Source organism: Nesoenas mayeri, assembly GCF_963082525.1.
Source record: "Nesoenas mayeri genome assembly, chromosome: 2".
NCBI lineage: Eukaryota > Metazoa > Chordata > Aves > Columbiformes > Columbidae > Nesoenas > Nesoenas mayeri.
In genome coordinates this window covers 148,442,748-148,470,223 of record NC_137543.1, presented here as the reverse complement: position 1 = coordinate 148,470,223, position 27,476 = coordinate 148,442,748, and the positions used below count along the sequence as shown (strand labels likewise).

At 41.8% G+C, this 27,476-nt stretch overlaps 1 protein-coding gene across 5 annotated transcripts in view; it reads left to right on the top strand.

The window, feature by feature from the left end:
• ARHGAP12 (Rho GTPase activating protein 12) overlaps window positions 1-16,301 on the top strand; it is a 76,893-nt gene extending 60,592 nt beyond the window's left edge. For 4 of the 5 annotated variants that reach the window (XM_080340544.1, XM_080340543.1, XM_080340541.1 and 1 more), the window contains 9 exons: window positions 5,977-6,081; window positions 6,432-6,518; window positions 7,964-8,081; window positions 9,105-9,224; window positions 12,069-12,167; window positions 13,798-13,875; window positions 14,728-14,862; window positions 15,125-15,227; window positions 15,659-16,301. In XM_080340544.1, the coding sequence (XP_080196670.1) occupies window positions 5,977-6,081; window positions 6,432-6,518; window positions 7,964-8,081; window positions 9,105-9,224; window positions 12,069-12,167; window positions 13,798-13,875; window positions 14,728-14,862; window positions 15,125-15,227; window positions 15,659-15,833 (1,020 nt within the window). In that variant the 3' untranslated portion in view covers window positions 15,834-16,301. The remainder of the gene's footprint in view (window positions 1-5,976; window positions 6,082-6,431; window positions 6,519-7,963; window positions 8,082-9,104; window positions 9,225-12,068; window positions 12,168-13,797; window positions 13,876-14,727; window positions 14,863-15,124; window positions 15,228-15,658) is intronic. The other variant, XM_080340542.1, reaches the window with a different exon arrangement.
• The last annotated feature ends 11,175 nt before the right edge of the window (window positions 16,302-27,476 follow it).

Below are 27,476 nucleotides of genomic sequence, written 5' to 3'. Positions count from 1 at the left end.
CTCCTGCTGTGTTTCTTTTTGGGTAGTGAGTTCATATTGACAATTCTTTTCTCAAGCATTGAGTTCATTTCAGAGCTGTAAACATCGTTTTTTTGCCCTTCTGTTGCTGTAGAAAGGTTGGAAAAAAATGAGCGACGACGGATAAATAACAACATTTGGGGTAGAAAAGAATGGAAAGAGTAAACATGGTCAGGCAGAAAGAAAAGAGAAGGGAAGGAAAAAGAATAAAGGCATAAAATAAGGTAAATTACATTGTCAGGTAGGAAGTGGACTGGGTGACCTGAGGAGGTCCACCCACACCTGGTGTGGGGAGGGCAAGAGAACGTGATGCGTATCAGATACAAAGCACAGAAGACGACACAGAAACATATATATGTCTGAAAGTCACTGACACTCGCACCTGTAAGCATTGGGACACTCAGTAAATAAAATTACAGTTATTCGTTAGTCAGAAAAATATTGCCAATAAGAGAATTTGTTGGGGAAAAAAAAGCATAAATTCCTTTCATAATTTAAGTGGAGCAAAAGTGCCACAATATTTCAGTTTGTGCACTGTCAAGTATTGGAGTAGGATCAGCAAAACAGTCAACAGTATGAACATAATAAAGTGAAGCTGGAAATTTTAAGGGAGAGTCTCTTTCGAGGACTTTTTGTTGTATACCTGCATACTTGCAGGTGGATTTTTAAATATGTAATTAAATATTTAGCACACACTCTTTTTTTCTCTCTGATTTTTTTGGGGGGGTGTTAAAAATTCCACCTCACCCCTCAAACTTTGATCTGTGTCAGTATTTTAATAAGGTGAAGTCAAGTCTAACAGTTTGACGTATGATAAGAATTATGTTCCTTCTTCAGCTTACGAGAAGAATATTTGTGTAGCATTCATCTAGTGATTGATATAACCACATCTTTTTTTGTGCATTGTTTTGTGACTTCATCACTTTTCTTCCTTTTTCTCATCAAGTCATTTTGCCAAGGGGGCTCAATTCCTGAGCTCTTGCTCTCGCTGCTTTCTTCTTGGAAAAATGCTCTCAGTCGCCGACCTGCTGTCACCTATGTAAACTCTGACCAAGTTTCAGCTGTCACTGTATGTTTCTTGTTGCATGCCTCTTGTCACTGTAAGGCTATTTGCCACTAATCTTGAAAGTAAATTTGAATTTTTCCAAGGTTTAAGTTTTGTCACTTCATATAACATCTTTTGTATCCTGTTTGCTGTTTTCTGAAAGTCATCCGAGGTGCAAATTAACACAAGTGTGGTGCAGTAATCCTGTAATTCTTCTGATGGAACAAAAATAGAAAGATACCTCTTCCATCAGTGGCAGAGTTATAATCCCAAATTTGCCTACTATTTTGAACCACTGGTCTCTTGACTAATAAACAGCATGGTATGGTCAGTTTTTAACAGATATCTTATATCTAATTCTTTCTAACACAACTAATTTAGGATGTTTGTAAGATGCCTATGATGCCTTTTGATACAATAATGTACATCGTTGTTGGTTAATTGTAGCTATAATTGGAATACTCAAAAATGTAAATGTTGTGCTTAAAAAGCTGAAAGGAAAAGAGCTCAAGAATGTTCTGGCTATATGCCACGTATAGAAAGCTGATAGAAATTTGTAAGACTTTCTCTGTATAATTTAAACATCTGTAGTTAGTCATGTTTTGAAGTGTAGATGTGAGGCATGGAAGTGTGGTTTATCAGAAACTGATAAAATGTTGGTAGCTAATATGATAGCTTGTTGCTCAAGGTGGATGAGGAGGAGTTCAGACCATGATGCCAGTGTTAGAAGAAACAAAACACTTGACTGGTTGTATTTGGGTTTCAATATCAGTTTGTCAACACTTATCAGAATCGAACTAAAATTTTCTTGGAAAAAAATAATATGCTGAAGACACCGAAAGCAACATTTCAGTAGTTTGGCTTCTTGAGGGTTTTAAAGTGTTGGTGATATATAAAACTGTTTTGGTATCTTGGCTTGTATTTCCTGAAGAGTGAAGTGAGAGATATATCTTTGGAGTTTAGTTAAGGTGCCCGAGACTTCTGGAAGGACTATTTTGATGACTACTACCTTAGTGTTGTTTTGTGGTGGTTGTTTGGGGTTTTTTTGGTGGTTTTTATGTTCTGTTTTGTTGGGTTTTGTTTGATTGATTGGTTTTGGTTTTGTTTTTCTGTAATGAGGGAGTAACTGTAGGCTTATTCAGTTAACCTCGTGCTAAAAATGATGGAACTGCCTCTTCTTTGTGTGTCAGATTCACTGCTATGTATGTGGAAGGCCGGAACAGAGAATTTGTACATTGGTATACTTTAAAATGCTACTTGCCGTAAGGAAATTTCTGCATTTTTTTATTATGTGTTTTCACAGGAATTTAAGTTTTCAACTGTTGAAAGAAGGTGTCTCTCAATTTTTGGTGTGAATGAGTTGTAATAGCTATGGCCAAGTTTTAGCAATGGGGCTTCATAAAACACAGCAAACAGTAACTGCTTAGCAGGATTCATCTGTCAGCCTCTGGAATAGGTGCATGTCCTCAGTGTCAGGTACGGTGGCTGTTAAACAAAAGTGGGTAAACTTCCCAGACATCAAGGAAATAAATGCTTTTCAAGGTTCATCTGGGCAAATGATCATTTACTGTGTCACACTGCTATAGGCAAGAACGTTATATGTACATAACCGCAGTTCATCAGTGTTGCACAGCTGATTATACAAGAGCTGTAGATTATTGTTATGAAAACTATTTGGAATGCAAATACTCCTATCAGAGTCTGGTTTCAGAAAAACTTCCATCATTTTGCTATGACAATAAAGAATATATCTCTCTTTTTTTGTTGAAGCTGCAAGTTCTGAAGCTTCCTTGCCAGCCACAAAGGAGCATCTGTCTCCTCACATCTGTTTCTGCAGTCCGTCCGTGAGCTAGAAGGATTTGGAATTAAAACGTTCTACCAAACTTTAATTAGTATTATGAGACTGCAGATGTCATTTGTATGTCCAAAGTCTTCCCAAAATAAGATCCAGTTTTGTTTCCAGAGAATGCTGGAATATATCACAATACAGACTGCGTGGCTTGTCCTGTGGAGGCTTCCAGGACTTGGAGACAACTCCTGAAAAGATTAGAAAAGGCTTTTAATTGATTGATGCAAGCACACATCTTCAAGGCAGTCCTTGAACTACACAGCATCTACTATATCTAGAGAAAACAAACAAACAAACAAACAACAACCCACCCCGTTCTTTCCGAAGAGTAAAACTTATCCCTGCCATATAACTAGAACAAGCACATTGCTTTCTTTCTAGAACAAACTATCTGAAGTGACTCTAGGACAGCTTCCTACCCGGGACAGCTGGCAGCACCATGGACAGACCTCCCTGAGCTCCCTTTTCTCACGCTGCTGCCCTCTTCAAACCTCCCAGGCAGCTCAAAAGAGAAATGCAGTAAGAATAAGGTGTCTGCACAGCAAAGGGCCAAATTTATCCCAGCTAGTGCTGACTTGGTAGCACACTCCAGCGAGAAAGCAGACTTTCTGTCTAGGTGGCAGCAGCTGCTAAAGGGAGGGGCTTTCTTTTCACTGCTCCCAACAAAACGAGCTTCCTTCAGGGGAGTTTGGCTCCTTTAGCTGTCCTAGGTGTGCACAGCACCTGAGCAGCCCTGGGCAGGGCTTGCTGCTGGAAGCTCGCAGGGAGGGAAATGGCTGCTGGCATCTTGTTTTCATACACTCAGAAGTAGAAAAGAACCATGTCAGGAAAGCTTACAGAGAATCTGCACGCTAAACTCAGTTTCCTTGCATGAAGAAATCAAGTTTGTGATGAGTCTATAACATATTGGTGTATCAGAGAAGCTTTGTAGAGTGGCTAGGTTGTTTGCATGGGTTTCCCCGTCCTTGGATCGCATGGAGTGGTTTGGGCACTGCTTGTAGGAAGAAGCGGCGCAGACTTCTTCCTCCCCACCCCAAGAAATTTAGTTTCTAGTTTCTGGTTTGTTCTGTGCTTCCCTGAAGGAATTCAGGCCAAAAAGATGGGTAGAGTGTGAAGGTGTTTGAGGCAGTCCTGCCATCTGCCAGGTGGGCAGTTCAGTAAGCTGATGTGTTGGAGGGCTTTCCTTTTGGTCAAAACAGCAATGACTATTACATTTTTTTTGTTGTTATTTGTTGGTGTCTCCTGTAGCAAGTCACCTCCTGTGCTTCTCCACGTCCTCTGGTTGGTGTTTTTAAGGAGTCCCCCATGATCCTGCAGAGGACTTAGGCACTAGTCTCCTGCTCCCTCCAGTGCCAATCTCTATAACTTGATTTTTCTTTCCCCACCCCCAAACACACAGCAGGGTTGTTCTGGGCTGTCAGAAGTGTGTGGCTGGGCACTTTGGTCCTATGTGAAGCAACTATGTGAATGTTTTGTCCATGAGCAGCTGCTGCACGGTCACCCACTACTGCAGGAGCCAGAGTGGGCCAGAGATCGTTGCTGCTGTGTGGGCCCTGTGGCTGAGCTGGGCCTCTCTCAAAAGCTATCCTATAATTAATAGGAAATGTTCTTGGATGTGTTATCTGAGAATTAAGTTAGTGGAAGGTGAAGGTTGATTGCCCCCCCCTTTTTTTTTTTGTCAAGCACTAGCTGGCATTTAGCAATTGGAAATATTCCCTAATTCTGGTATTTCATGGGTAAAATAAACAACATACTGCTTTCCATTCAATGCTTAATTGCCCTTAGGACTCAAAGTGGGGAGATTTTCTAGTGGTAAACAGCCTTTCTAAAACACAATTAGCATTAATTAACATCCATGCTGGGAATTTAATCAGAAGCAGCAGATTAATTCTGTTTTCTGAACGATTTTTTTCTTACCTTGGATACGGCTGTTGTTGTACGGGCTGGAAACCTCGTGTTCGCAGCAAGGAGCTTGTCCCAGGGCTTATGTCCCCCAGAGCTGTCACACGAACAGCATTTGAATCAAAGACTTTTTAAAGAAATAGAAAAGAACCTTTCTGATGGATCAGAAGCTACAAGCTTCCCTACAAGTACAGCATTAAATTGCTGTGTTACAACCAAGAGACTTCCAGCTTTTCATGTTTTACTCACAATTAGAGCTTTTTGTGTGCAGGGGTCACTGAGGGATGATATTTCAAAGTTATCTGGTATAGATTCAAATGTAGTAAAAGTACTTTATTTTAAAAATGTGGGTTACCTAGTATAAATATAAAAGTAGTGAGTAGAAGTATCTCGCTGATGTTTTCCTCCAAACTGTTTGAAGGGTAACTTGTGGGTTAAATGTTTTTTATCACTTTGGTTATTTGCTGTTTGTTTAGTAGCTAGACAGTGAAATGGAGTTGTGTGTACTTGCTAGGATGTGCTTCACTATTGTAACAAAAGTACTACAGAAATATATAAAGAAACTTGAAAAGCACTGTTGAAAATATGTCTATATATACACACACACACAAAATAGAGGCATTAGGAAAAGGTAAAATCTTCCAGTGTTCTTTCAGTGCAGGAGGGATGTGATTCCTGTCTAGCAAAGCCACTGTTTCTGGTTTGATTTTTGGTTTTTTATACAACCATGGATTAAGTGACAGAATGAGGGCTTTTTTCAGTTACTTGTTAGCCAGTTTTCTTTGAATCTTGGGACTATCTTGACTAAAATTGAGCTACAATTAAATGCTGTACGGACTTCTACCATTTGTGATAGGAAGAAAAAAAGGTCTGCTGGAATCTGGTTGGCATTTTAAATGTTGGAATTTTAAGGGCCTTAAGCTGAGCAGCTTTTAATAGGCCTGCTTGAAACATGTTTTATGTGTGGTTTTTGTTTGGTTTTTGCTTTCCTGATGTCATGCCTATTGATCTGTGTCAAAGTATCATGTTTAGGTTAAGTTGTATAGATGGGAAATAACTTAGAGGACCGTATTATGTTATACTTAGAGGACTTCAAGGCTGTGTACCTGTTAGGAGTTTTTGTTTGTTTTAAAGTTTGTCATCATTGTTCTTTTTTTTCCAGAAGTTTGGTGTCAATCAGTCTAAGCCAGAATTTACAGTGGATCTCAAAGGGGCATCGATTGAATGGGCCTCAAAGGACAAATCCAGCAAGAAGAATGTTATTGAGGTGAGTTATTTTGTTTTAATGCAGAATTATATGTACTTTAATTAATGAGCTAAGAAATTTTCTCTAAACTTACAACCAAAACCATTGAGCTTTCTACATTTCTTCTCTCTCAAATGTACATGTATCTTAGTATCGGCAAGAAATGTCAACTTTTAATATATCTGTATGGGTTATGCTTTTAAATTTTAAGTAGACTGGTATTTGCTGTTTTCACTGGTAAGTGTTCCTGAGAGGATATATATTATGTAAAAGTTATACCAAGGAGAAGTTTATTTTGATTTAGGTAATTTCACTTTTGAATTCTAGTGTGTTTATCAATTCTGATGATACCTGTTTTTATTTCCGTAAAGCTAAAAACCCGCCAAGGAACTGAGCTCTTAATTCAGTCCGATAACGACACCTTTATAAATGAATGGTATACAGTTCTTAACAATCAGGTATGTGTTTGAATTGTGAAGGCTCTATTTTCAAGGTAATGTTATTTAGTAAAATAATTGATATAATGACTCCTAGTGTTTCACATACATCTTTATTTCCTGATTTCCTTGAGCGTGGGCAGGAGGCTGAGAATGTGGCACTTCCTGGTGGTGACAAGCGAAATATAATTAATAGTGCAAAGGAACAAGGATGGTCCACTGGATTAAGGACAAGGAGTTATTAGATTAGTCTTGTTCCATAGTACCAACTAGATTCCAGATGAATTTTTTTTTTTTTCAAAGCAGTTAATGGTTTTCAGATTTTTCAATCCTGAAAAACTTTGAGGCCTCATGAAGAGAGCACTGTCTAAATGATCTCAGTGGCAGAGTGATCCTTAGTGGGGATGTTATTTAGACAGTTGAATATATTGATCTTTGATATGTGAAAAAGTGACCTGAAGCTTTTGGAAAGCAACAGAACAAGTGTGTTCCAAGCTCACATCTCCCCTTCAAGTGAAAGTGCACCTTAGTTGATGAAGTTGTGCTTCCAGTTGTGCTACCATTTTGTGCTCTGGAGCACACAACTTTGCCTTGGTTTTAAAGTGTCCTTCCTTGTAACAAAAGACACTGTACAGCCAGATTTTTGTAACTGCTTAGAAGTCAGGTTCACTTTAGTAGAAGTGAAGTAAGACCTGCACAGTTTTGGAAGGGCCTATGTTGTGCTGAGACCAGGGGCAGTTTCTTTTCTTGTTTTCTGGTGTGTCTGCAGTCACGTGTGTAGCACAGGTGGGCAATTTTAAAACAGGCTCTGGCATCTGCTTCTGCACTACAGTGTGATCTACATTTGCACGTCACTGTGTTTAATGAGGATATGCTGAAAGAGCAATAACACAGGGTAGAAATTTTAGGCGCTGGTATATTTAGTTTTTCAGAGTGAATTCGGTGTATGCTTTTAACAACGGTGCAATTTTACAACTAGTGGTTCTGTTTGCTGTTAAGAAAATTTTAATTACAGATATCTGAAATGCAATAAATGCTTTAGCAATATTTTTTGGACTATCAATCAGGTGCTTCTGCAGCAGAGCATGAAATAGCTGATGTTTGTCTAGTGGGTTTGGAAAGAAAAAAAACCAACAAAACCAAGCACCACAAATTCATTATTTATTGGCTGATGTAATGAAGTGTTATGATGAAGGGCTGGTTGTACTTTGAGTGTCCAGCAAAACTTTCTTATTGGATCTTACGATGAAGTAGTGTTTCTCAAAGTTATTCGCTCTGCCAGTGAGAATGGTGTTATCTCTGAATATATTTTTAAGCATCTAGAGTTCAGGAAAGAACCAACTGAGTATCATTATGGGGAAAGAAATGTATATTGTAGAACTGTGTAAAGGAAGTGTGGGTGTTGTGTGTTAATGCTATATTCTATGAATTGGCAAACTGATCAGTGTATATCTTCTTAAATCTAGCCGGTAGTAGAGTCTGATGAAGCACTGGAAGATGAGGTACCAGATTCCCCTGGGGTGGAAAAACAAGACAAGGAAAAAGACAAAGAGAAAGAGAATAAAGACTCTAAGAAGCTTCGTTGTGAGTTGAACATTTTCCATTTATTGCTTTTAGCAATGCCAGTTTTTATTTTCTGCCTCTTCAGTATTATGTGTGGATAGAAAAGAATTAAAAAGGACAGCTGGAAATGAAACTACTCAAGTTTGGAAACAGGTTTTGATGTAGTTCATTTTGCGTCTTGGGGCCAGTTAGTAGATTTTCTTCCATGTTTTATAAATCATCTTTAAAAAAAGTACCAAATGTCTTTAGCTTCTGCTGAATGGCACATGAAAAACAGGAGAAAATGGGCAGTGGTGAAGTGAATTATTTTAAGGGTGTTGTCAAATGCATATAAGAAATTAGACATTTGTGTTCTCTCACTTTTTATAAATTATTTTGAATAAGAATTATTTTGTCCTTTTACATGTTTACTATGTTTTACTTGATTTTTTTTTTATGTGGTTCAGCATCCGTAAATATTCACACCATTAGCTTGAACTGCAATTTCACTAAGTTGCTAATGATGTTATATTGGCTCATTTGGAGGAACTAAACATTTTTAATTAGACATTCACAATTTCAGAGCTAAGTTTCTTTTAGCCGCAGAAATTTCTTTCTCTGCACAGAAATACATGAATCAGGCAGACTATTTTCTGTCTTTACTTCTGGGCCTGTTGTGTAATTTGCGAGAAAGTATTTATTTCTTTCAAAATAGTTGACTTAATGAAGGACAGGACCAGTTTTGGAACATAGCTTTATTTTTAAAATTCCTCATCAAGCCCATATGTAAGCTGCTATTTATTTAGTTTCACAGGCAACAGTTGGTTTTACAGGATGTTGGGTTTTTTTCGTGGCATGATAGTCTCTTGGCAGTTTGAAAAATAGATGCTATTTACAAGGAGCTGCAAAAATTTAAGGGAAAAAATGTGGACGCATTGCAAATTTGAATAGGTTTTTTATGTGGTGGGGCTTTTTTAGTTTAATTATTTTCTTTTAATGTTGGTTCCTTGGCAGATAAAGTGTTCATCCTGTGGATATTCATATTAAATGCCTCTCTCTTTGCAGCAGTGAAAGCACCTAGCAATATAGATTCCACAGAACAGAAAAAGACCAAAACAAAGCTCAAGAAGTTTCTTACACGGCGCCCTACGTTACAAGCTGTCCGTGAAAAAGGCTACATTAAGGGTAAATGAACCTTTGTAACAAAGGAGATAATTTGAAAAGCTGAATTTAGTAGTTCATGTGGGGTTAAAAAGGTCTAGTTTTAGAGTAAAACACACGTATATAGCTGGTTTAACAGAAGTCTTGAATGTGGTGGTGGATTGTCATTCTTCTGAGCGCTGGCAGCAGGCACTGACCTGCGCGGGGTTGTCCTCTCCTTCAGCTCGGTACTGCCAAAACTGCAGTGGAAATTGAGGGTCTGGGAGCCTGTTTGGATTTGAAGTGGCTCGTAGTCCATGTGCTCTGCCGTTCTGAGCTGGGGATGTCAGATGTGTGATCGTGGCTTGGGCAAACAATGGAAAGAAAAGTCCCCTGGGTACCGAGCTGAATGCGAGTGCTCATCTCTTTCACAAGGGTGCTTTAGTCTTAGTGGAACCAGACAATCATGTGCCATCTCATAAGAAAAGAAAGATTTAGGCAAACCAGCATGAGGCTAAAGGAATCTGAATTTAAACATCTGTTTTGCCTAACCTTTTTTGAATGTATACATTTTGAAATTGTTTCACAAACAATGTGTCTTAGTGATATTCTTGAAACAAACTTACGGAGGAATTGATTTCCATTTGTCACACTTTGAGAGAACAGTATTTGCACAGGTTAAAGTTAGTGTTTGTGTAAATTATTGACTTGGTACTCACTGTAAGACTTTATTTATTTATTTGTATGCTTTAGCAGGACTTGTAGGTGGTGCTCTACCAGGGTCAAAATAACATTTGAGTAGGCAAATACCAGACCAAATCCTACTGTGATTTGCCTAACTACATGCTTTAGCAAGTGTGCTTCTGTTGCATGTGGTGTTTGATATATTTGTGTATCTGCAAATATAATTTAACTGTAAATTATGGAATTTTTGTTTGGGATAAGGAGGCATTATTCCCAGGCTGTGACTTCTTGCTCTGCTTTACAGCTTAGTATTCATGTCGTGGCTCAGTGACGTAACGTTAGCAACAGTGAATGCTAAGCCAAGTTTAATTTGTACACGTGCGTGCTGATGATTGAATTTTTAATAAAGATGTTAAGGAAATAAGAGTTTGTTTTTATTTAAAAGCATGATGTAATTTTAAAAGTTGGATCTGCTCTGTACAGTTTTAGTTTATGAATGAAAAATACAGAAGCCTTTATTGAAAAGCACATTGTACTTTCGTGGCTGCTACAGAACAAGCTTAGTAAATGGAAAACTTGGCAAACCCAGTATGAGCAGAAAAAATAATGAAAAGTTCTAAGAAAAAAACCCACTTCAAGCAGCATGTGCTAAGCAGAGAAGTAACTGCTGAAGTTTTGTTACATGGAAAAACAAAATTACAAAAGTTACTTTAAGATGAGAGGGGGAAAAAAATATGATTCCTGTGTATGTGGAAATTATTAAAATCAGAGGCAATTGTAGCGATTCGGTTTGTTCTGTGCCTGTGTTTTCTTGTGCTCCCTAACGTGCCTTGCTTCACCTGCCACAGCTGCATGCCAGCCTGGCTTTCTGCTGCGCCCGCTTTCGCCATCCCTTGCTACTGACTCTGCTTCTACGGCTGGTTGTGTGAGTGGCAGCAGCAGGACCGGGTCACTGGCATTATTTATGTGCATACAGCTAATATTACCATTATACGCCAGTTTTCGTACTGTATAATTGGTTTGCTGTGCTGTTTAGATTTCCCAAAGCAGTAGTCAGATGCAAGTGTTGTTAATGAATCTACTTACACTACTAAAGGTGAAAAATGAGTTAGATACTGTGCATGATGCAAGTGCGGTTTCCCTCTTGCAGAAGCTCTGAAGTAAAATCTACCAGATACTGTGAAGACAGCCACTTACATACCTTATTTAACAGAGCAAAACAGAACCAACCAAACAGACCCCCCGACTTTGTTTCTTAGGAGTGTGAGCTTTGCCTCTCTATCTCAAGACCCTGTTTCAGTCTCATGCATCTGAATGGGGGAGGCCATCTATTATTTGGGTATCTTTAATAAAAAACGTAGAAATGGGGCTGAGAGAGATTCTGGTGATAACATAATCTGAACAAGAGGAGTTAACATGTTGCTGAAATACAGTGTGGCATTGCAAGAATCTGTTGTTCTTTGCCCAAGCTGATTTTAATTTTTGCTCCAGTTTATGATAGCAAACACTCCCCTGGATTGTGTAGTTTGGAAAACAAGACTCAAAATTACCTTTGCCCATAAATAGCTGTATTTAGATTCCAGCCTTCTAGCCAGGTTGCCTATGCATAGTCATCCTTGCATCCACTCAGAGCTCTGTCATTTATGAATCCACGTCAGAACTTAAAAATGTTGGAAGTTAAAGACTGTGCATTAAAGTAAATTAATATGTAATGCTGGGTTAGACAGGAGGTGCAATGAAAGATGAAATTTTACAGGGTTTTTCCCCAAGCAATGCCAAAAGCTTTTACTTCGGTTGAAGTTTATTATCTCTGTTCAGAGTTTTAACAAAGATGACAGCAAATGTATTTTGAACTCAGAACAGGAATAGAGGGTGACAGGACACTTGGATCCATTAAATTTCTCATTACAATGATGACTATATGACTCTTGCAAGTATCTCCTGATGGAGTAATGTAATTTCAGTAGCAAAAGTTCCCTATTCAGTGACTCAGGTTGTGGGAGCTGCTGACACTCTTTCTTACCAGGAGCTTTTTCTTGCTGGGAGCTGCCGAGAGGTCTTTTCAACCCTTGCCTGCTTTCACTCTAATAGTGGGACAATTGTATCCAGTAGTCTTTGCCCTTTGTAGAGGTTTGTTTTAACCTGAACTAGTTCTGTCACTTGAGTCCTGTTCCACTGTAAATCAGTCTCTTTACTTGGTTCCAGATCAAGTGTTTGGTTCCAATCTCACCAGCTTGTGTCAAAGAGAAAACAGCACGGTGCCAAAGTTCGTGAAGCTGTGCATTGAGCATGTTGAGGAACATGGTACGGTGACATTTTTTTGTTTCCAAATCTCTTTCTTACCATGCTATCCAATTTTAAACGTTTTAATCCTTAAAATGCTGCAGGTTTCTTCGGGGAAAATGATCTGAAACCTGTAAATGTAAAAAGCACTGTGTATTCAGGAGTGGGGACGTAGGTGGGATCCAAAATGGGGAGAGGGCAAGAAGTTATATCTGAAAAATGGATCTGCTTCAGTATCTTTCAAGGCAAGGAGAAGTCAGGACAGTGTTTTTTGTTGAAAATATGTTGGATTTGACTCCTGCATTGGCTGTAGTCGGTGCTGGTTTTCTTGCTGTTGCCATTACACTCTCTCTTGGAAAAGATGACTGAGAGGGGATTATGGAGTTTCCATAATCATCATTGAAATATGCACCAATCTGTTAATCTTGAGAATCGGGCTGTTACAGGGGAATACTATGTGTTAATTTACATCTTCCAATGGAACTTCATTTAGGATTTTATTGCAGCCTGTAGCCCTTTCTCAGTGCTACCATCTTATGGCCTGGGAGGGGAGAGAGAACTGTTTCTGTTGCCTGACTCCCGTTCAACAAACTGCTGCCGTGCTTGTAGCAGCAGCCTTTGTTCCATTTGTGATCTGCAGCTTGTGAGAAAGAGGTTATTTTGCCTTTTTTTTTTTTTTTTTTTCTTTTTAAAGACAGGACTGCAGTGAAGATAGTGGTGTGAAGTTTTCCTTTTTTAAATACCTGAGGGAAAGCTGACAGAAATGAACAGCTTTTTTCCCCCCGCTTCTTCAGCTCTGCTTCCAACTGCCAGTACACTTGAAATCAGTTCTTCCTGTAAAGGAATGACTAGTGGATTATGGGGCAAAGGGGAATGTCAGATGGTGCTGGTAACTGTGCTTGTTGCATCAGACAACTCCCTGAGGAGCTCCAGGGACTGCAGGTATTCTGGCAGCGCTCACCCCCTCAGTGGCACTGACTCACATGATGCGTTCAAGTGGCGTTTCAATTAAATTCTTTCCCTCCTAATCGCTTCTGAGTAACTGCAGTAGCAACCACGGAGACGCAGTTTTCTTCTTTTCTGGTGGAGCGTGCAACACTGCCACGGCAAGGGCCACCCTTTTGGTTTTGTAGGCTGCTGGGTAGTGAGTGTGCATGCACATTGTTCCTTCTCCATGTAAACCTGGTCACTTGACAACTTTGAGATGCTCTATGTGCATGATGTGGTTTGATTTTTTTTCTTAACCATACATTAAAAAATTGAACATCCACAAAACACTTGGTTCTTGCATGTTGGACTCCCATATACCCCCTGGCCGCCCACCAAGAGTATCTTAAACGAGACACCCATCTCATTGGGGAAACTTGGAGCTGTTGCCTCATTGCTGCTGTTCTACTGTCTAAGAAGTTTTAGAGATCGAGCCTGACACTACCAAACCAGTGCCAGCAGACTAAACCTCCTCTGATATGCCCTGCCCATCAAAAAAGTTAGTTTAACTTTGTTGTTGTTGCTGTTGAACCAAGGGTTCTTTGTTACAAGGTGGGTTTCTTTTGTTCTGATTTTGCTAAGTAGACCTATAAAGAAGCAGCCTAATGATTTCCAAATTCATACATATGTAAGGCATTAAAATGGATTTATCCCTTTGTTTTAGGATTAGATGTTGATGGCTTATACCGAGTTAGTGGCAATCTTGCAGTGATACAGAAGCTAAGATTTGCAGTCAATCATGGTGAGTTTCCTTTGGCCATGTTACAATTGTGTATATTTTCAGGTTGTTGAAGTTCGTAGAAAGCTCAGAAAAAAATTTCGGAATGTATAGCTGCAGTCTTTCATTATAAATGGTTGTTAACTTCAGAGGAAAATTACTTGGAAAATTACAGAACTTTGTGTGTAATATACATCATTTGAAATCCCTAGCATCCTGGAGGCTTGGTCTTACGTGGAGCACTGAGGTATTGCTAGAACATAATTCTAAAGAAAGGTGGTAATAGAACTTGGGGTGGGGGGACATTATGTCAAACAAAATAGCTTCATACCTTGTGGAAAACCAGCAGGCATGTTAAGCTTCCACTAGAATTAAACTCCTAAGTTAATAGTTTGAAGCAATATTTGTTACTACCCTTTTAGTATGGGGATGCTTAGCTCCTCATTGCCACAGTCTGTGTATAAAACCCTTTATGTGGTTGTATCTTAGTGTTTTGTTCAGTGGGAATCAATAGGCAGCTCGCAACGGAGGACAGTAACCCATCCACAATCTGACCTCTCATTTCCTGATTGACAGGGTCTGACAGTGAATTTTGTGTTATTTCGGCAGCTCCCATTCCCTTTGGAAAATGCCCTTGGCATAGGGGAGCTGCATGCAGTGCAGGGCAGAGTTTGGCCATCTCTGTTCTGGTTGATTTTCTTGTATCGCCTTTTACGTGGCTGCAGCTCCGTGTCCCTGCACAGAATGGTCTGAAGTGTGGAGTAGGAGCCTTCACTGCTTTAAAAGCAATAAGTGCAGAAGAGTGGTTAAATTTATTAAAAAGAAAAGCTTTTATAGTTAAATTGTTAACATTAATTATTAATTTTTCTCTCTCAGATGAGAAACTAGACTTGAATGACAGTAAATGGGAAGATATACATGTCATCACAGGAGCACTGAAGATGTTTTTCAGAGAGTTGCCAGAGCCGCTGTTCACTTATAATCACTTCAATGACTTCGTCAATGCAATAAGTAAGTCTGGAAAACACAGTGGTGTTGCTTGTATAAGTCCTCCTCAGTATGTACAATTCATTTAATTCTTGTGGATAGTAAAAATAATGTTTTGGTTATGAATGTCTGTAAGGCTTACCTGAAGTCGCCTGTCAGTAATGCCCGGGCTGGTCAGGAGGTGGCAGTATTTTATCTAATATTAGCACTGCAAAATGATTGCTTTTATTCCCGGTCTGTTAAATTTTAAGCTGAATTTTTATTTCTACGCCTCATCCTTTTGCAGAACAAGAACCAAGGCACCGTGTCCACGCTGTTAAAGATTTAATCAAACAGTTGCCAAAACCAAATCAGGACACTATGCAGGTTCTCTTCAGACACCTGAAGAGGTAAGTAGCAGATGGAAGGAAAGGTTTGTATTTATGATCCTCCCTTAAAATGAAATAATCAAAGAAAAAGTACAAGGTAACTGTTCCCGTTGTGGTTTTCTCGTATATATTGACTTGCTGAAAACAATATATCGATCTGTATACAAACTTGCAGAGCACCAAAGGGACTTTACACAGTATGTGTCATAGTTGTAACATTTTTACTGCCAAGTCCTTGTATTCAAGGGATTGTGAGAGGATCAGGAATAGCATTTTGAAGGAAGAACTTCTCTGTAGAGAAAGGATTCACAACAGCTGTGTGTCCTAATAACAAGACTACTCATTAAATATTGTGAATAGTCATTTGCTTTGGACTGTATCTTCTTCTTGTCATTCCATTACTGTAATGCTGATAAGTCTCTTCTTGTGTATTTTTTTTTTCTCTCTTTCAGAGTTGTAGAAAATGGAGAAAAGAACCGAATGACCTATCAAAGTGTAGCAATAGTTTTTGGTCCAACCTTATTAAAACCAGAGAAAGAGACTGGTAACATAGCAGTCCACACGGTGTACCAAAATCAGATTGTAGAATTAATTCTGCTGGAATTGAATTCCATCTTTGGACGCTGACATTTTTCTTGGAGCAGAAACTGGAAGTGATGGGTTGGCAGCAGGACTCCATCAGAAGGAAAATCTCTCACTGTACATGATGTGTATTATGTTTGTGGACCAAGAAGCAACTTGTTTTTTGCACTTTTGGGGAGGGGAGAAACAGGAGAAATGTTTGACCACTTTAATGCAAATTAAAGACAACACTCTGGATTTCTTTGAGAAGTTCAATGTAAAAAGTGAATTGAAAAGTTTATAGTTTGCCTTTTTTTTTAAGAAGCATCAGAAAAAATGTAATATAGGTTCATACACTGGATTTCTTGGAGGGTAAAGCTATTAATCTCAAACTGGGTAATCTGGAATTTAATCTAAAATGTTTCCAACTTGATAGGGAAAAGTCCCACCAACTTGGGCTGAAAAATTCAGTGAAGTTACATCTTAAGCTTGTGTGTTACAACCTACTCAGATCTGTATGACACTTTTTGAAGGGGTTTCTGCATGCAGTGACTGTCTTAACCTTGTGCTAACAATTTGATTTAGTTACTCAAATCTAATTCCTCACTCAGGTCTGCTGACCTTTTTCCTTTTTTCCCCCTTTTCCCTCCCTTTTTTTTCTTGTCTGTCTTTCCTTTTTCCCCCCAGCAAGCTTTATGGAACTTTTTAGTTGTGTTATAGAACAGCACACTATTTCAAACACTCATCTTGTAAGAATATCCTGCAACGGATATTTGTCTCGTGGCATAATAGAAGTTATATTTAATAAACATGTTCATTTTTTTTCAGGGTATTTCTTGAGCTAAGTTTTGTGTTATACCGATTTAAAGCTAAAATCTGAAGTAAATACCAACTTGTAACACTGTGTTGAGTTCTTGGTATAATGCTGTGGTAGTGGAAGTTTGATGTAAATACAGGCTGTCCTTTTGATTCTTGTATATAATTCCATTCCTGTATAGTTTAGGACCGTTTTAGTCACACATTTCTAATCATGGGTAGATTAGCTACAGTAGCGTAATGTTTCCAGTGGACGTCTGGGTTTGAGCAGGGAACAGGTTCTGGGGAGGGAGGGGGGATCTAACTGTGTGCACTTTTAGATGTTAATGACCTTTGCGGGCAAATAACTGTAATGCAAATGGTACTGGAGAAATACCGAGTGTGCTTGCTAAATTGTTAATGCACTACAAGAGGAGCCTTTTAGCTTATTTAATATGTACAGGATACGTTAGGAGAAAAATGTACTATGAGTTCTAACATCTACAAATAGTGAAACTCATGTTTTAATAGATAGATGTTTGATGGAATCCATGATGCTCAACTTAAGAATTTCTTTTTACATTAATGTAGAATAATTTGTAAAATTGGTTTTGAAAGATTTTGTTACAGGGAACATGGTCTGCTGAAGATTTTTTTAAATGTATTTTTCTAGACTAACTGCTGTATCTGACATATTTGTTATGTCTAACCCCAATAAAGAAAACCGTTAGTTTTTTTCTGGAGTTTGCCGTTCCCGCTTCAGACAACATGAACCCCTTTTAAACAGTAAGACTGACTGTATCTTACTGCTTAGCATGGATACTACTTGTGGTGAAGAGTTGTCATGCTGGATTAAAAGATGAATGCTTCCTTTATAACCTGACAATTTGAGGAACTTCCCCGTCCCTTTCTTTAACAACTTAAATTCTAACATAAGCTTCAGACAAGGCAGAAGTAATTTATGGATATAAATTTGTCACCTTTAAAACCTATCCCAAATCACTTGGAGCCTACTGTACAGAAAGCAGATACATTGGGGAAATGATTATATTTTGCCTTTGTTATACACCTTTCACAATGCGGTTCTGGCTCAAAGCAGAGGGGATGTGTGGTGAAGTACGAAGGTGTAATCAGATGAACGGTGTGAGAACTTCATGATTGCATGAGAAGTCTTCAGAGATAAAAGAGAAGATGAGTTACCTTGTGGCTTTCTCACTGTCGTCTTGTGGTAATGGTGAAGTCTTGTGGTTTGTTGCGAAGCGACCTGGGTGAGAATTGCGATGGCTCCGTCTCGGCGTGACGCCGTCAACCCGAGCGCTGCCGGGAGGCGCGTGTGCCCCAGCCTGCTAGAAAATACCAGCAAAGTTGAAATGTGTTGCTGTAGATTATTCAAATGCCAACTTCAGCTGTAAAATAAAACAGAATTCTCACTGCTAAATGAGAGGGCTTATCCACAGGTCACCTTTTCTGTATGGGTGTTACATTTTTCAAAGAAAGAATGCCTTTTTAAAGCAGCTTGATAATGAAGATGTCACACTTTTCCTTGTATTTCCCCCCAAATAAAGCATTTTGTTATTACAATATATATAGTATAGTTTGGTGCGGTGCAGTTGTTGTAATTTTAATGTTCTTATTTTTAGTCTGGGGAGGGGCGAGTATTCTTTTTAATTGAAAGAGCTGCTAATTGCTTTAAACACCCAGGAGCAGGAGGATGTCTAAGCTGACAGTATGCTTGGCATGACCAAGTTGAAACTGTATGTCAGCACACTGGATTTCTTCACTACTTGAAATACCTTGTCTTGTTCCTGCTCGCTTGTAAAAAAACAAAACAAAAAACCAAACAACAACAAGAAAACAAACAAACCTCCAGATTTTTGCACAAACACAGCAGAGGAAACCTATTTCTATTAAACATAATTAAATTTATATATTCCTTAGTTTGGGCTTCAAATTAGCTTTGCTTCTGGTTTAAAACCAATTTAAAGAACGAATATGAATTTTTGCAACCATAGCTACTCAAAGATACTGAAGATCCAATATAATGTACCAATGCCAGTTCAAATTTTATTCCAGCAGCGGAGCTCTGCTCAGATTTATAGTTCAGCTACACGGTGTTAGTACCAACCAACTCTCAAATGTGCTTGCTATATACTAGTTACAGGTTTCTTCAATATAAACCTGGAGAGAGAAGCGGACACAAGAAAGGCAAGGGAAATACACATGGCCGTTTTGTGTAAACTGATTTTGGTGCATCAGAGTTCCATGTTAAAAAACAAAACGCCTCCTGTGTGCAAGGGGATAGGTCACGCTTAGTGCTCAGGCCCACACTTTCGTTCCCGCTTCACAGAAAGCCGCAATAAATTCCCTTTGTACTGAACCCATTGTCTCCCGGCAAGTGAATCCTCGCGTCAGAGAGAAGGGAGTTTGTAGGTAATACAGTATCACGTTATTCCTACGTGGAGCGGTGACTCTTTTCCCCCAACAGGAACAGCTTTATGTAGCCCCAAATTAACGGCATTTTCAGAATCAATTGGTTAATTCATAGGCCATAACGTGGGCCATTCTGCAGGGAGCTGCAGCGTGTCTGGTGAGGCTGCCCGCCGCCACAGGAGAGGAGAGAGCAGAGCAGAGCTCCTCCCCAGAATCTTAATTAGTCTCCACAATTGCAAAGTTCTGTGGGCAAGCAGCTGGTAGGACTGGATCAGACTTTACAAAAGTGGCCCTATGTGCTTGTGGGACTTGAATGAACATTTCCCCCCGCCTCCCCCCAGCATTCTTGTAAACAGAGCACTTGTAAAACAAGATCACACTGTGTAGCAAACCAAGATGAAAGACATTCAGAGGCGAGTTGTCCTCTTGGTCCTTTTTATTGCCTCGAGAATTAAATTGCGGCTCTAATATTCGAGTTTCCTGCAACTTTCCCAAATGGATTTGAGTTTGTTAAGGTACTAAGAAATCTGTGTTGCATTCGGCAAACTCAGAACTACAAAGTGGAAGGTGCGGGTCTCAGAACTTTGCCTTGCGGCTTATTGCGCTACAGTGTGGTTGGCAGGGGAAGGGGAGAGCGGATCTGCAGTGTGGGAATACGTGAACACAAAACACTGAGGGCAGCCAGACAAAGCAGGTGTGATGGACAAGCATCACTGAGAAAATCCTCAGGAATTCAGGCCAGAGACCTGGAAGAAAGCCATGCTATCCAGAATTTTATTATTTTATTTTATTTTGTTGTTGCTCTGTTTTCTCCTTTTTTATTTGTTTATTTTTTTGCTGTTATTTTCCACTTCACACAATACAGATGAAGGCCTGGCTATGTTTTGTAAGAGTGAGTTGCTCTGGAAACAGGTGCAGTTCAAGTAACACTGCAAGGTGGCAGTGCCCACCTTTCTCTGGACATCTCCAGAGCGGCTTCTGTAGCACTTCAGCTCCTCAGTGATGAGCTAGTAGCCGGGTTCAGTTGCCACAAACACCTGGGTGTTACTGGGAGTCAAGAACTATGCTCCTTCAGTGTAATCATGAACGCACAGCTTGCATCTATGCAATCCAAACACTTATTCTCAATTTGGCAGCATTATTCTGGTGGCACTGAGTGCCTCCTCCGAGATCTGAACCTTGTGCTACCAGATGCAGAAGAGCACGGGAGCCTTGGTTCTTACAGCCTCAGCACACCAGAAGAAAGAAATGTTTGAAGCTGTAAAGTGGTAGCATGCAAAAAAAAACCAAATCCCAAAGCTAAACTACCTCCACAACCAGTTTGGATTTGCATGTATGGTACAAATCTGCTCAGAATAGTTTAATTCAGGGGATGAAAGGAACAGCTGTCCTCAAAATAAATACCGTAATTAAAAGCTGTCATTTTTTACGTCAGGCATTGGAAGATAAATGTTAAACATTGATCAGCCTGTCTAGTTCATCATGTGCTGCAGCGAAATGGATGAAAGCGCTGGCAGTGTGTTCCCTGGCCGCCCTGTGCCGCTGCTCTCTGCCTGCTCCTCACCAACATGGTGACTGATGCTCACCTGGTGGCGGCTTCTCGACTTTCTGCATGTGTGAGTGTCCTGCCTAGATATTTGTTCTGGTAAAAGGAGGAACCTAACCTAGAAACACAACTGAAAACTGCCTTTTTGTGAGAAAAACTTTCCCATCAGCCTGGGCTGGGCAGAGCTTTATCTACAGGCACTTCTGCCCGGTGCTGCCATGGGGCCCGCCTGCCTGCTGCAGGGACACTCGCTGCAGAGGTGCCCCCACCTGGGACCGATCGAGAGCATCTTCTGTGGGTGCTGGCCTGAGCAAGGCCCCTGCCAACGTACCTGTGTGACCTACTCAACTTCACAGCTTTCCTCTGTGAAGAAAAGCTGAGACGTGGTTATGCAAGAGGTAGAGTCTCTCCTCCGGCCCTCCCATAAAGCACTAGGTACAAGGAAGGATGTCACTGTATTTCCCACTGTGAAATAGCTGTTTCATAGCTGAAGTGCTGTTCTTGCCGACATACTAGTCGTGCCCTAAGTTTTCTCTTTGAAGTTCTGAAGATAAGACTTCTTTTCCTATCAGTCTCTCCTTTTCCTGCGTCCGCCCACCTGCTGTTCCTGCTGCACTGAAGGTCAGTCCGACTCGGACCGTTTGCTTCCTTATTTGTACAACAGCCTGGAGCTCGGGGGCTGGAATGCGCTGGCTCTGCCCAGGCGCTGCTTCGCCCGCGGAGGCCGAGGTGCGGGCTGCTCAGCCACACACACTTCACCAAAAAGCTGCCATCAGGGTTAATGCTAAACGGTAACATAAATGGAAAAAAGAACAACAAACCAAAAGCCACAGACTAGAAGAATGAAAAAATGGTGCTTTCCAGGTAATGGTTAAAGCAGGCTGCGTGCTGCCTTCCTGTTTGCCAGTGTGCCTGTTCTTTGCCTGTATTGCAAAAATGTACATAAGTGAAGCAATTAGGTATTATATTTGGCTCAAGATTGAGACAAAGCGATGTAATTCCATGCAACCTTTAAATCCACATCCATATCGCTTGCGTAGGCTGAGTTGTGAGCTAGCTGTCAAGAGGACTGCATGATCTTCAGGTTTGTATTAAAACTTTGCAGCTGTATGCCTGGATCATACTTGTCCCCTTCTTCTGCCTGAGCTTCCCAGGCTGCCCCGTTCAAATGCATGAAACTAAATAACTTTGTGTCCACCTTTCCTTTTCGTAGAGTACAGCAGCCCCATGCAGCAAGCGAAGTGCTTGTGCTGTCCAGGGGTACAGCTTCTTCCCCTATATGTACACAATTTAGTTAAGAGTGGGACAAGACAGTTTATTATAAACATTGAACAGTGGGTGGCATCATTAGCTCATAAAAATCATAACTAACTCCCCAGGTGGTTGTCCTAATGCGTTTCGAGCTTTCTTTGCATCTCTGAGATAAAAGGAAAGCTTGAGCACCTAAGGATGCAGTGCAATACAAATGCCGAGTGTCATTGCTGCTCACAAAGCAAACTCCATTTTGCCAGGATCAGCTTTGGATGCAGAAGTGATGCCCGTTCCGTGTGAGCCAGAGGTGGGGACTGGCATCATTCCTTCCTTCCTGCTGCCCTTCTGATCTGCTGGACCATGAGCTAAGGCTTGTGGCACGTTGGAGGCTAGACTGCACGACTGCAATGGTCCTCTCTGGTTTTAATGAATCAATGAATGAAGCTGGCATACAGCCTTCCATTCAGCCATTGCCTTCCTTGTTCCTACTTTGTCATTCATGCTCTATAGCAAATGAAAGCGCTTTTCCTGGGCAAAGCTTCATTCCCATTTCTCCCCTAAAGTAACACTGCTCAATGGAGCAAACCCCTCCCATCACCCACGGTGGCACCTGCAGCTCCACTGTGCTGGAGCCTTCCTGGGGACTGGGATGGTGGTGGCATTACCAGGTACTGCCACCGTCCCCACTAGTGACCACGAGTTCAACGAAGTCCTGATGAAGTTTTCTTTCTGTGTTTTCATCCACAAAAGTTTCCCTCTTAAAAATCCTTTGCACCAGATAAGGAGAAATCCTCAACGCCATGAGCCGCTGCCAGGTGGTGTGAACACTTGGTTACTGCTGCTCAGCCACTGTGCAGCACAGCCAGGCACCAATAGGCCCCAGCAGCCCCCACCAGCATGGTCCTGCAGCGGGACATGGCACCCAGCACCACAGCCCCTCCGCCAGCCCGCCAAGGAACCTCTCAGCCAAAACCAGGCAAGAGGCAGGAGCAGGCAGCCCGCAGAGCACCCTGCGCTCCTGGCCGCTGAGCGCCCTGCGCTCCTGCCCGCTGAGCCCGGCACAGCCAGCATGGCCTGGCTCAGCCAGCGCCACCCAAGGCAACTGCAGACACACAAGCCAGGGCTGGGTGACACAGAGCTGTGTCTCTCGCAGGCACAGCAGCAGTTTGGGCTGCTGTTGAAAACCTCCACTGATGGAGACAGCACAGTCTCCCAAGCAGTCTTATCTAGCATGTAACTCTCTTTCAACTTAGAAAGTTTTTCTTTTTGCACATCTAAGTAGCCCTTGCTGCAGTTTGCTGTCATCTTTTCCCTTACTCTGTCCTTATCCATTGCTTTTATCCTATTCTGCAATGCAGAGCTATTTTTTCCTGCATCTCTACACACGCAATAGCAGCCCATGAAACTCCAGGAAGTTACTGTGTCTCCGTTTTCCCTTCTCTAGACTAAGCAAACTCAATCCTCTTAATCTTTCCTTGGATGTCACACAACCGGCTGATCCAAGCATGGGACAGGGAAGCGTGAGTTCACATCCCCCTCAAGGAGATGACTTCAGCACTCGCCTATGAAATAAAAGCAAGTTGCAGAATATCCTTCACATCCTCTTAACTCTTTGATACCTGCCTCCAGACCACCCCCAGCCTTTGCTTTATAGACTTGCCCAACCCCACTGGTGTGCCCTGGAAACTCCCGCTGGCAGCCTCTGCAGAAACTCTGTCTAGGAATCCCAGAATCCATTCCCAAATCCCCAGTTTCCAGCCACTTCTGGAACTAGAGAGTTTACAAGCCCTGGAGCTATGCAGCAATCAAGGCACGTTTCTTCCTGAAGCAATCAGCCAGCACTTAGGCACCTATGCCCTGTTCCAGACACAGCACAGGGGCTTAAAGGTCAAGTGCTGTAGCTACCGTGCCTGAGCACTCCCCACATGCTGGAGGTCTGTGCCTGCCTAGATAAGGTTTTGAGGAAGAAGGTGTGCAAATCAGTCTGCTTGACAGCTGTAGGGACATGTCCTTGGAAGGCACAAAAACTCAGATTAAGAGCTGATACAGCAAAGTGCTCCAAAATTTACACATCTGCTCAGGAGTGTTGGCAAAGCAAGCTGGCATTAATTAACAGGAAGGAAAGTGAAAACCATCCTGGGCAGCTGCACTAGCACTGTGCAGCTGAGGTGTTTACACTTATTGCTTTCCAGAGAGACAGGTTTGGGTGATATCAACACCCAGGCAGCTGTGAGTCCTGCTGTCATGCAAACAAAAGTTTTGCTGAAGCACCAGGGACCAGCGCACTGGTAGAAAGTGCTGGTCCAAGGGCTGGGCTGAGGGTGATGGCGATGCAGCCTGAAGCGGCACTTGTGAGCTGCCTCCCTGCTCAAAGGGAACACACCAACCCCCCCCAGACAGAGACTGTGGAAAGGGAAGAGGAAGAATTGCTTTCAGAAGCTGTCACCAAAAGCAGCAGCCCCTGCACAAACTGCTGCTGCTTCCCTAAGGCACGTAGCAAAGCCTTACAAACATCCTGGGCAGGGCCAGTGCCACAAATTTGGCAAACCCCAGTGTTCCCCTCCCTTGCTATCCCTCTGTATCCCTCTGTGGCTCCTTCAGTGACTCCACGGTACGCTCAGCAGCTGCCACGTTCTCCTGGTTCTCCTGCCCTAACCTGTAGCTTCTGTCAGGCAGGTCTTCTGGGCAAGAGCAGCCCCCACCAGCTGCACACCAGGGACACAGGGAAAAGCTGGAATTAAGCTTCTACTCATGTCATGAGAGCCAACACTTGAAGGACAGTGCTGCTAGCTACGTTGTGGCAGCTGGAAGAGGTCTTTGGAGACTGAAATACCAAACATGTTTAGCTTGATTTTAATTTTCAAGACAAAGCTTGTTGTGACAATGAATTATTTAACTTGGGGAGGTTCTCAGCATCTTATAATTATGTACAAAAAAAAAAATCAAGGCTCTGAACATTAAGAACCAAGAATAAAGAAAAAATAAGGTACTAGCATATTTGCTCTAGTCTAGCAGATTTGTCTGGCAAATTAGAAGTACGTACCTCTGTAGTACTATTTCACCTGAGCTGGTGATCAGCACTGCACCTGCATCAGAAAGAACGTGGTAAAGCCTGAATTTCCTTTCATTTCCAGGTATTCATGAAAAGGCTGCACGCTACTGAAAAGCTGCAATTTAAATATTGTGAAGCCATGCAGTGGTAGTTCGGGGGCTAGTAATGATCTTCCCCCGCAGTGCGTTGCTGTGTGGAAGATGTGCCTGAATCCCCTTCCTGGCAGATAGCTCAAGGTCTGCAAAGCACGAAGTGCTCCCCAATCAAGCCACAAAACTCTGGATGAAGTTGGAAGAGCTGGAAATTATAACCCAGGGCAGAGCAGATGGCGGAGTCACAGTGACTGAGTTACTGCTCCTTTGATACTGCCATCTGGGCCCCCTCCCACCTGCCCTGCAAACAAACCCTGGCAAAGTTTTTGTCCTCCCCCAAAGCCCTATTCCCCACCAAGCTGGCTGACAGCCTCCTTGCCCTATTGCACAAAGCCACTTTTTATACTTAAAGCACTGAAAAGAGAGGGAAGATGTAATTAGGAAGACTTTAGTTCTCTTTTTGCAACCTTAATCCTGCTCCAGCTCAACCCAGCAGAATAGCACTGTCACCTTCCCCCGGGATAATGAACCCAGGTCTGTCAGACTCTTTCCTAGGGAGGTGAAATATCTAACAAAATCTGGCCCCTGTTACCCATTAAGCACAAATCGCTTCAGAATTGCCTTGACCTGATTGCACGGGTTGTCCTTGGTCCTGATCATCATTCTCATCACCTCCTCTGCAGACCACGCTCAGGAATGCTCCCAGGCTGCAAAAACCCCCCTTCTTGTCCTGGAGCTGTACACTGGATGCAGCTCCACGAGGGCAGGAGGGCTGTGGCTCCTCACCGAGCCGGCCACGACAACCTGCGGCAAGGCTCCAGGAGTGGCCATGGCTCACCGCACCATGGCCACCCCGGCTCTGGGCACTAGTAGGAGGCAGCAGCCTGGGCCAAGGGTGGGCTGGAGCCTCCGGCTGAAAAGTGCCGTGGAGAAGACGCGCGATGCTCGCCAGTCCAGAGACAGGTGGGTTTTCCAGGGAAATTTTGGCCAAGTCCTCACCTTGTCCAAGACCTCACATTCCTTTTCTATTTGTTCACCTGTCTTGCAGGGCTTGGCTACCAGCAGAATTATGGTCACAGCTTGGTCTGTTAAAAATACCCATCCAATTATCTGTTGGGCCATGTTTATCCCTTTTTTTTTTTGCTGGCTGCAAACAGTCCTGGAAGGCACAGGACCACTCACCTCAATGAAGCCAGCTGGCCTGGGAATATGGTCCTTTTATTCTCACCTGCTTTCTCCCAAAAAGTGCCATGGAAGGGCTCTGATCTCCCTTTTAAAGGGGTTTCGTAGTCTTCCCTTAGAGAGTGCTGCAAGGTCCCCGTCATGCAGCAATCTGTTCACAGCATAATTATTCTCTATTAAGGTCTCAGGGACTGCCAGGCTCCTGACATTTTTCATTGCCTGGAGAGGGGTAATTTTTCATTGCTTTCCTGAGGACTCTTGCTTTTCACAACAGTAATGGAGCATCCAGCTACACCAAACTGCAGCCCACAGTTTATTTTTATCTCTTGATAGATGTAAGCTGAAGGACTTACAGCTAAGATGGGGAAAGTGGGGAGGTGTAAGCAAGGCTATTAAGCAAATTATTGCAGGAGCTCATAGCAAACCACAAAGTCTTTCATGGTGGATGTAATATGATTTTGAAACTGTACAATAATGAGATACGCTTTACCAAATATTAAGCTACAACTAGAAAGTAGCGGGAGGGAAGGGATCTCAAGTTACACTAAAATAAGTAAACTCTCAAATACAATCAGCAACATCATACATGCCTCTAACTTTATTTGTCTCCAGCTATGGCTCTAGAGACCAGATCCCCACTGCAGCTGGTATGTGATCATGTCAGCTGAGCTGCTGCTGGAGGAAAGACTTCATCTCTGGGATATACACTGAGAAAAACAGAGCCTGGAAACCCTACTTTGGCAGGATCTGCACATCTTCAGCTAGTTATTGCATTTTTTTCACATAGTCTGTTTAGAAGAAAATAATTGTAACAGAAACTGCTTTTGCAAGCAGCTGGTAAACAGAGCAGAAAGGGTTGAAATTTTACTTCGGATTTGAAATGCTGTTGCATGCAAGAAGTGTTTTCACATACTTCTGGAACCTAACATCTAATTTAACTCACCAAAACAGATGAGCAACAACATACGAGCCTGAAAAATAAAAACATCTAAGTTTTGCCAGCCCTTCCCAGTGATCTGCCAAAGAATAAGTATTTTAGTTTCAAGCTCTTAAAGGGAATTTGCTCTGAGAATGAAACTGAAAGGTAAAAAAATAAATTAACTTTTCGTTTTTTTTTCTGGTAGCATTCCCAATAGTGCTGAGGAAATGCAGGCAGGCTGGGCCGCCTTCTCCCCCTTATTAAGTGTACAGGGGGCTGGGAGGTACAAGCAGGGCTGGGGGACACTGCCCTGGGCAGGGCAAAGCCCCGCTTCCCACTCAACCAGACACCTCTCTGTTCCGCTGTTACTTCTCCCTTATATTAGACAATCTGCACTTAGGTTGCAGAGCAAAAGTCAGTCAATTTTCTTCAGCACAGTCTA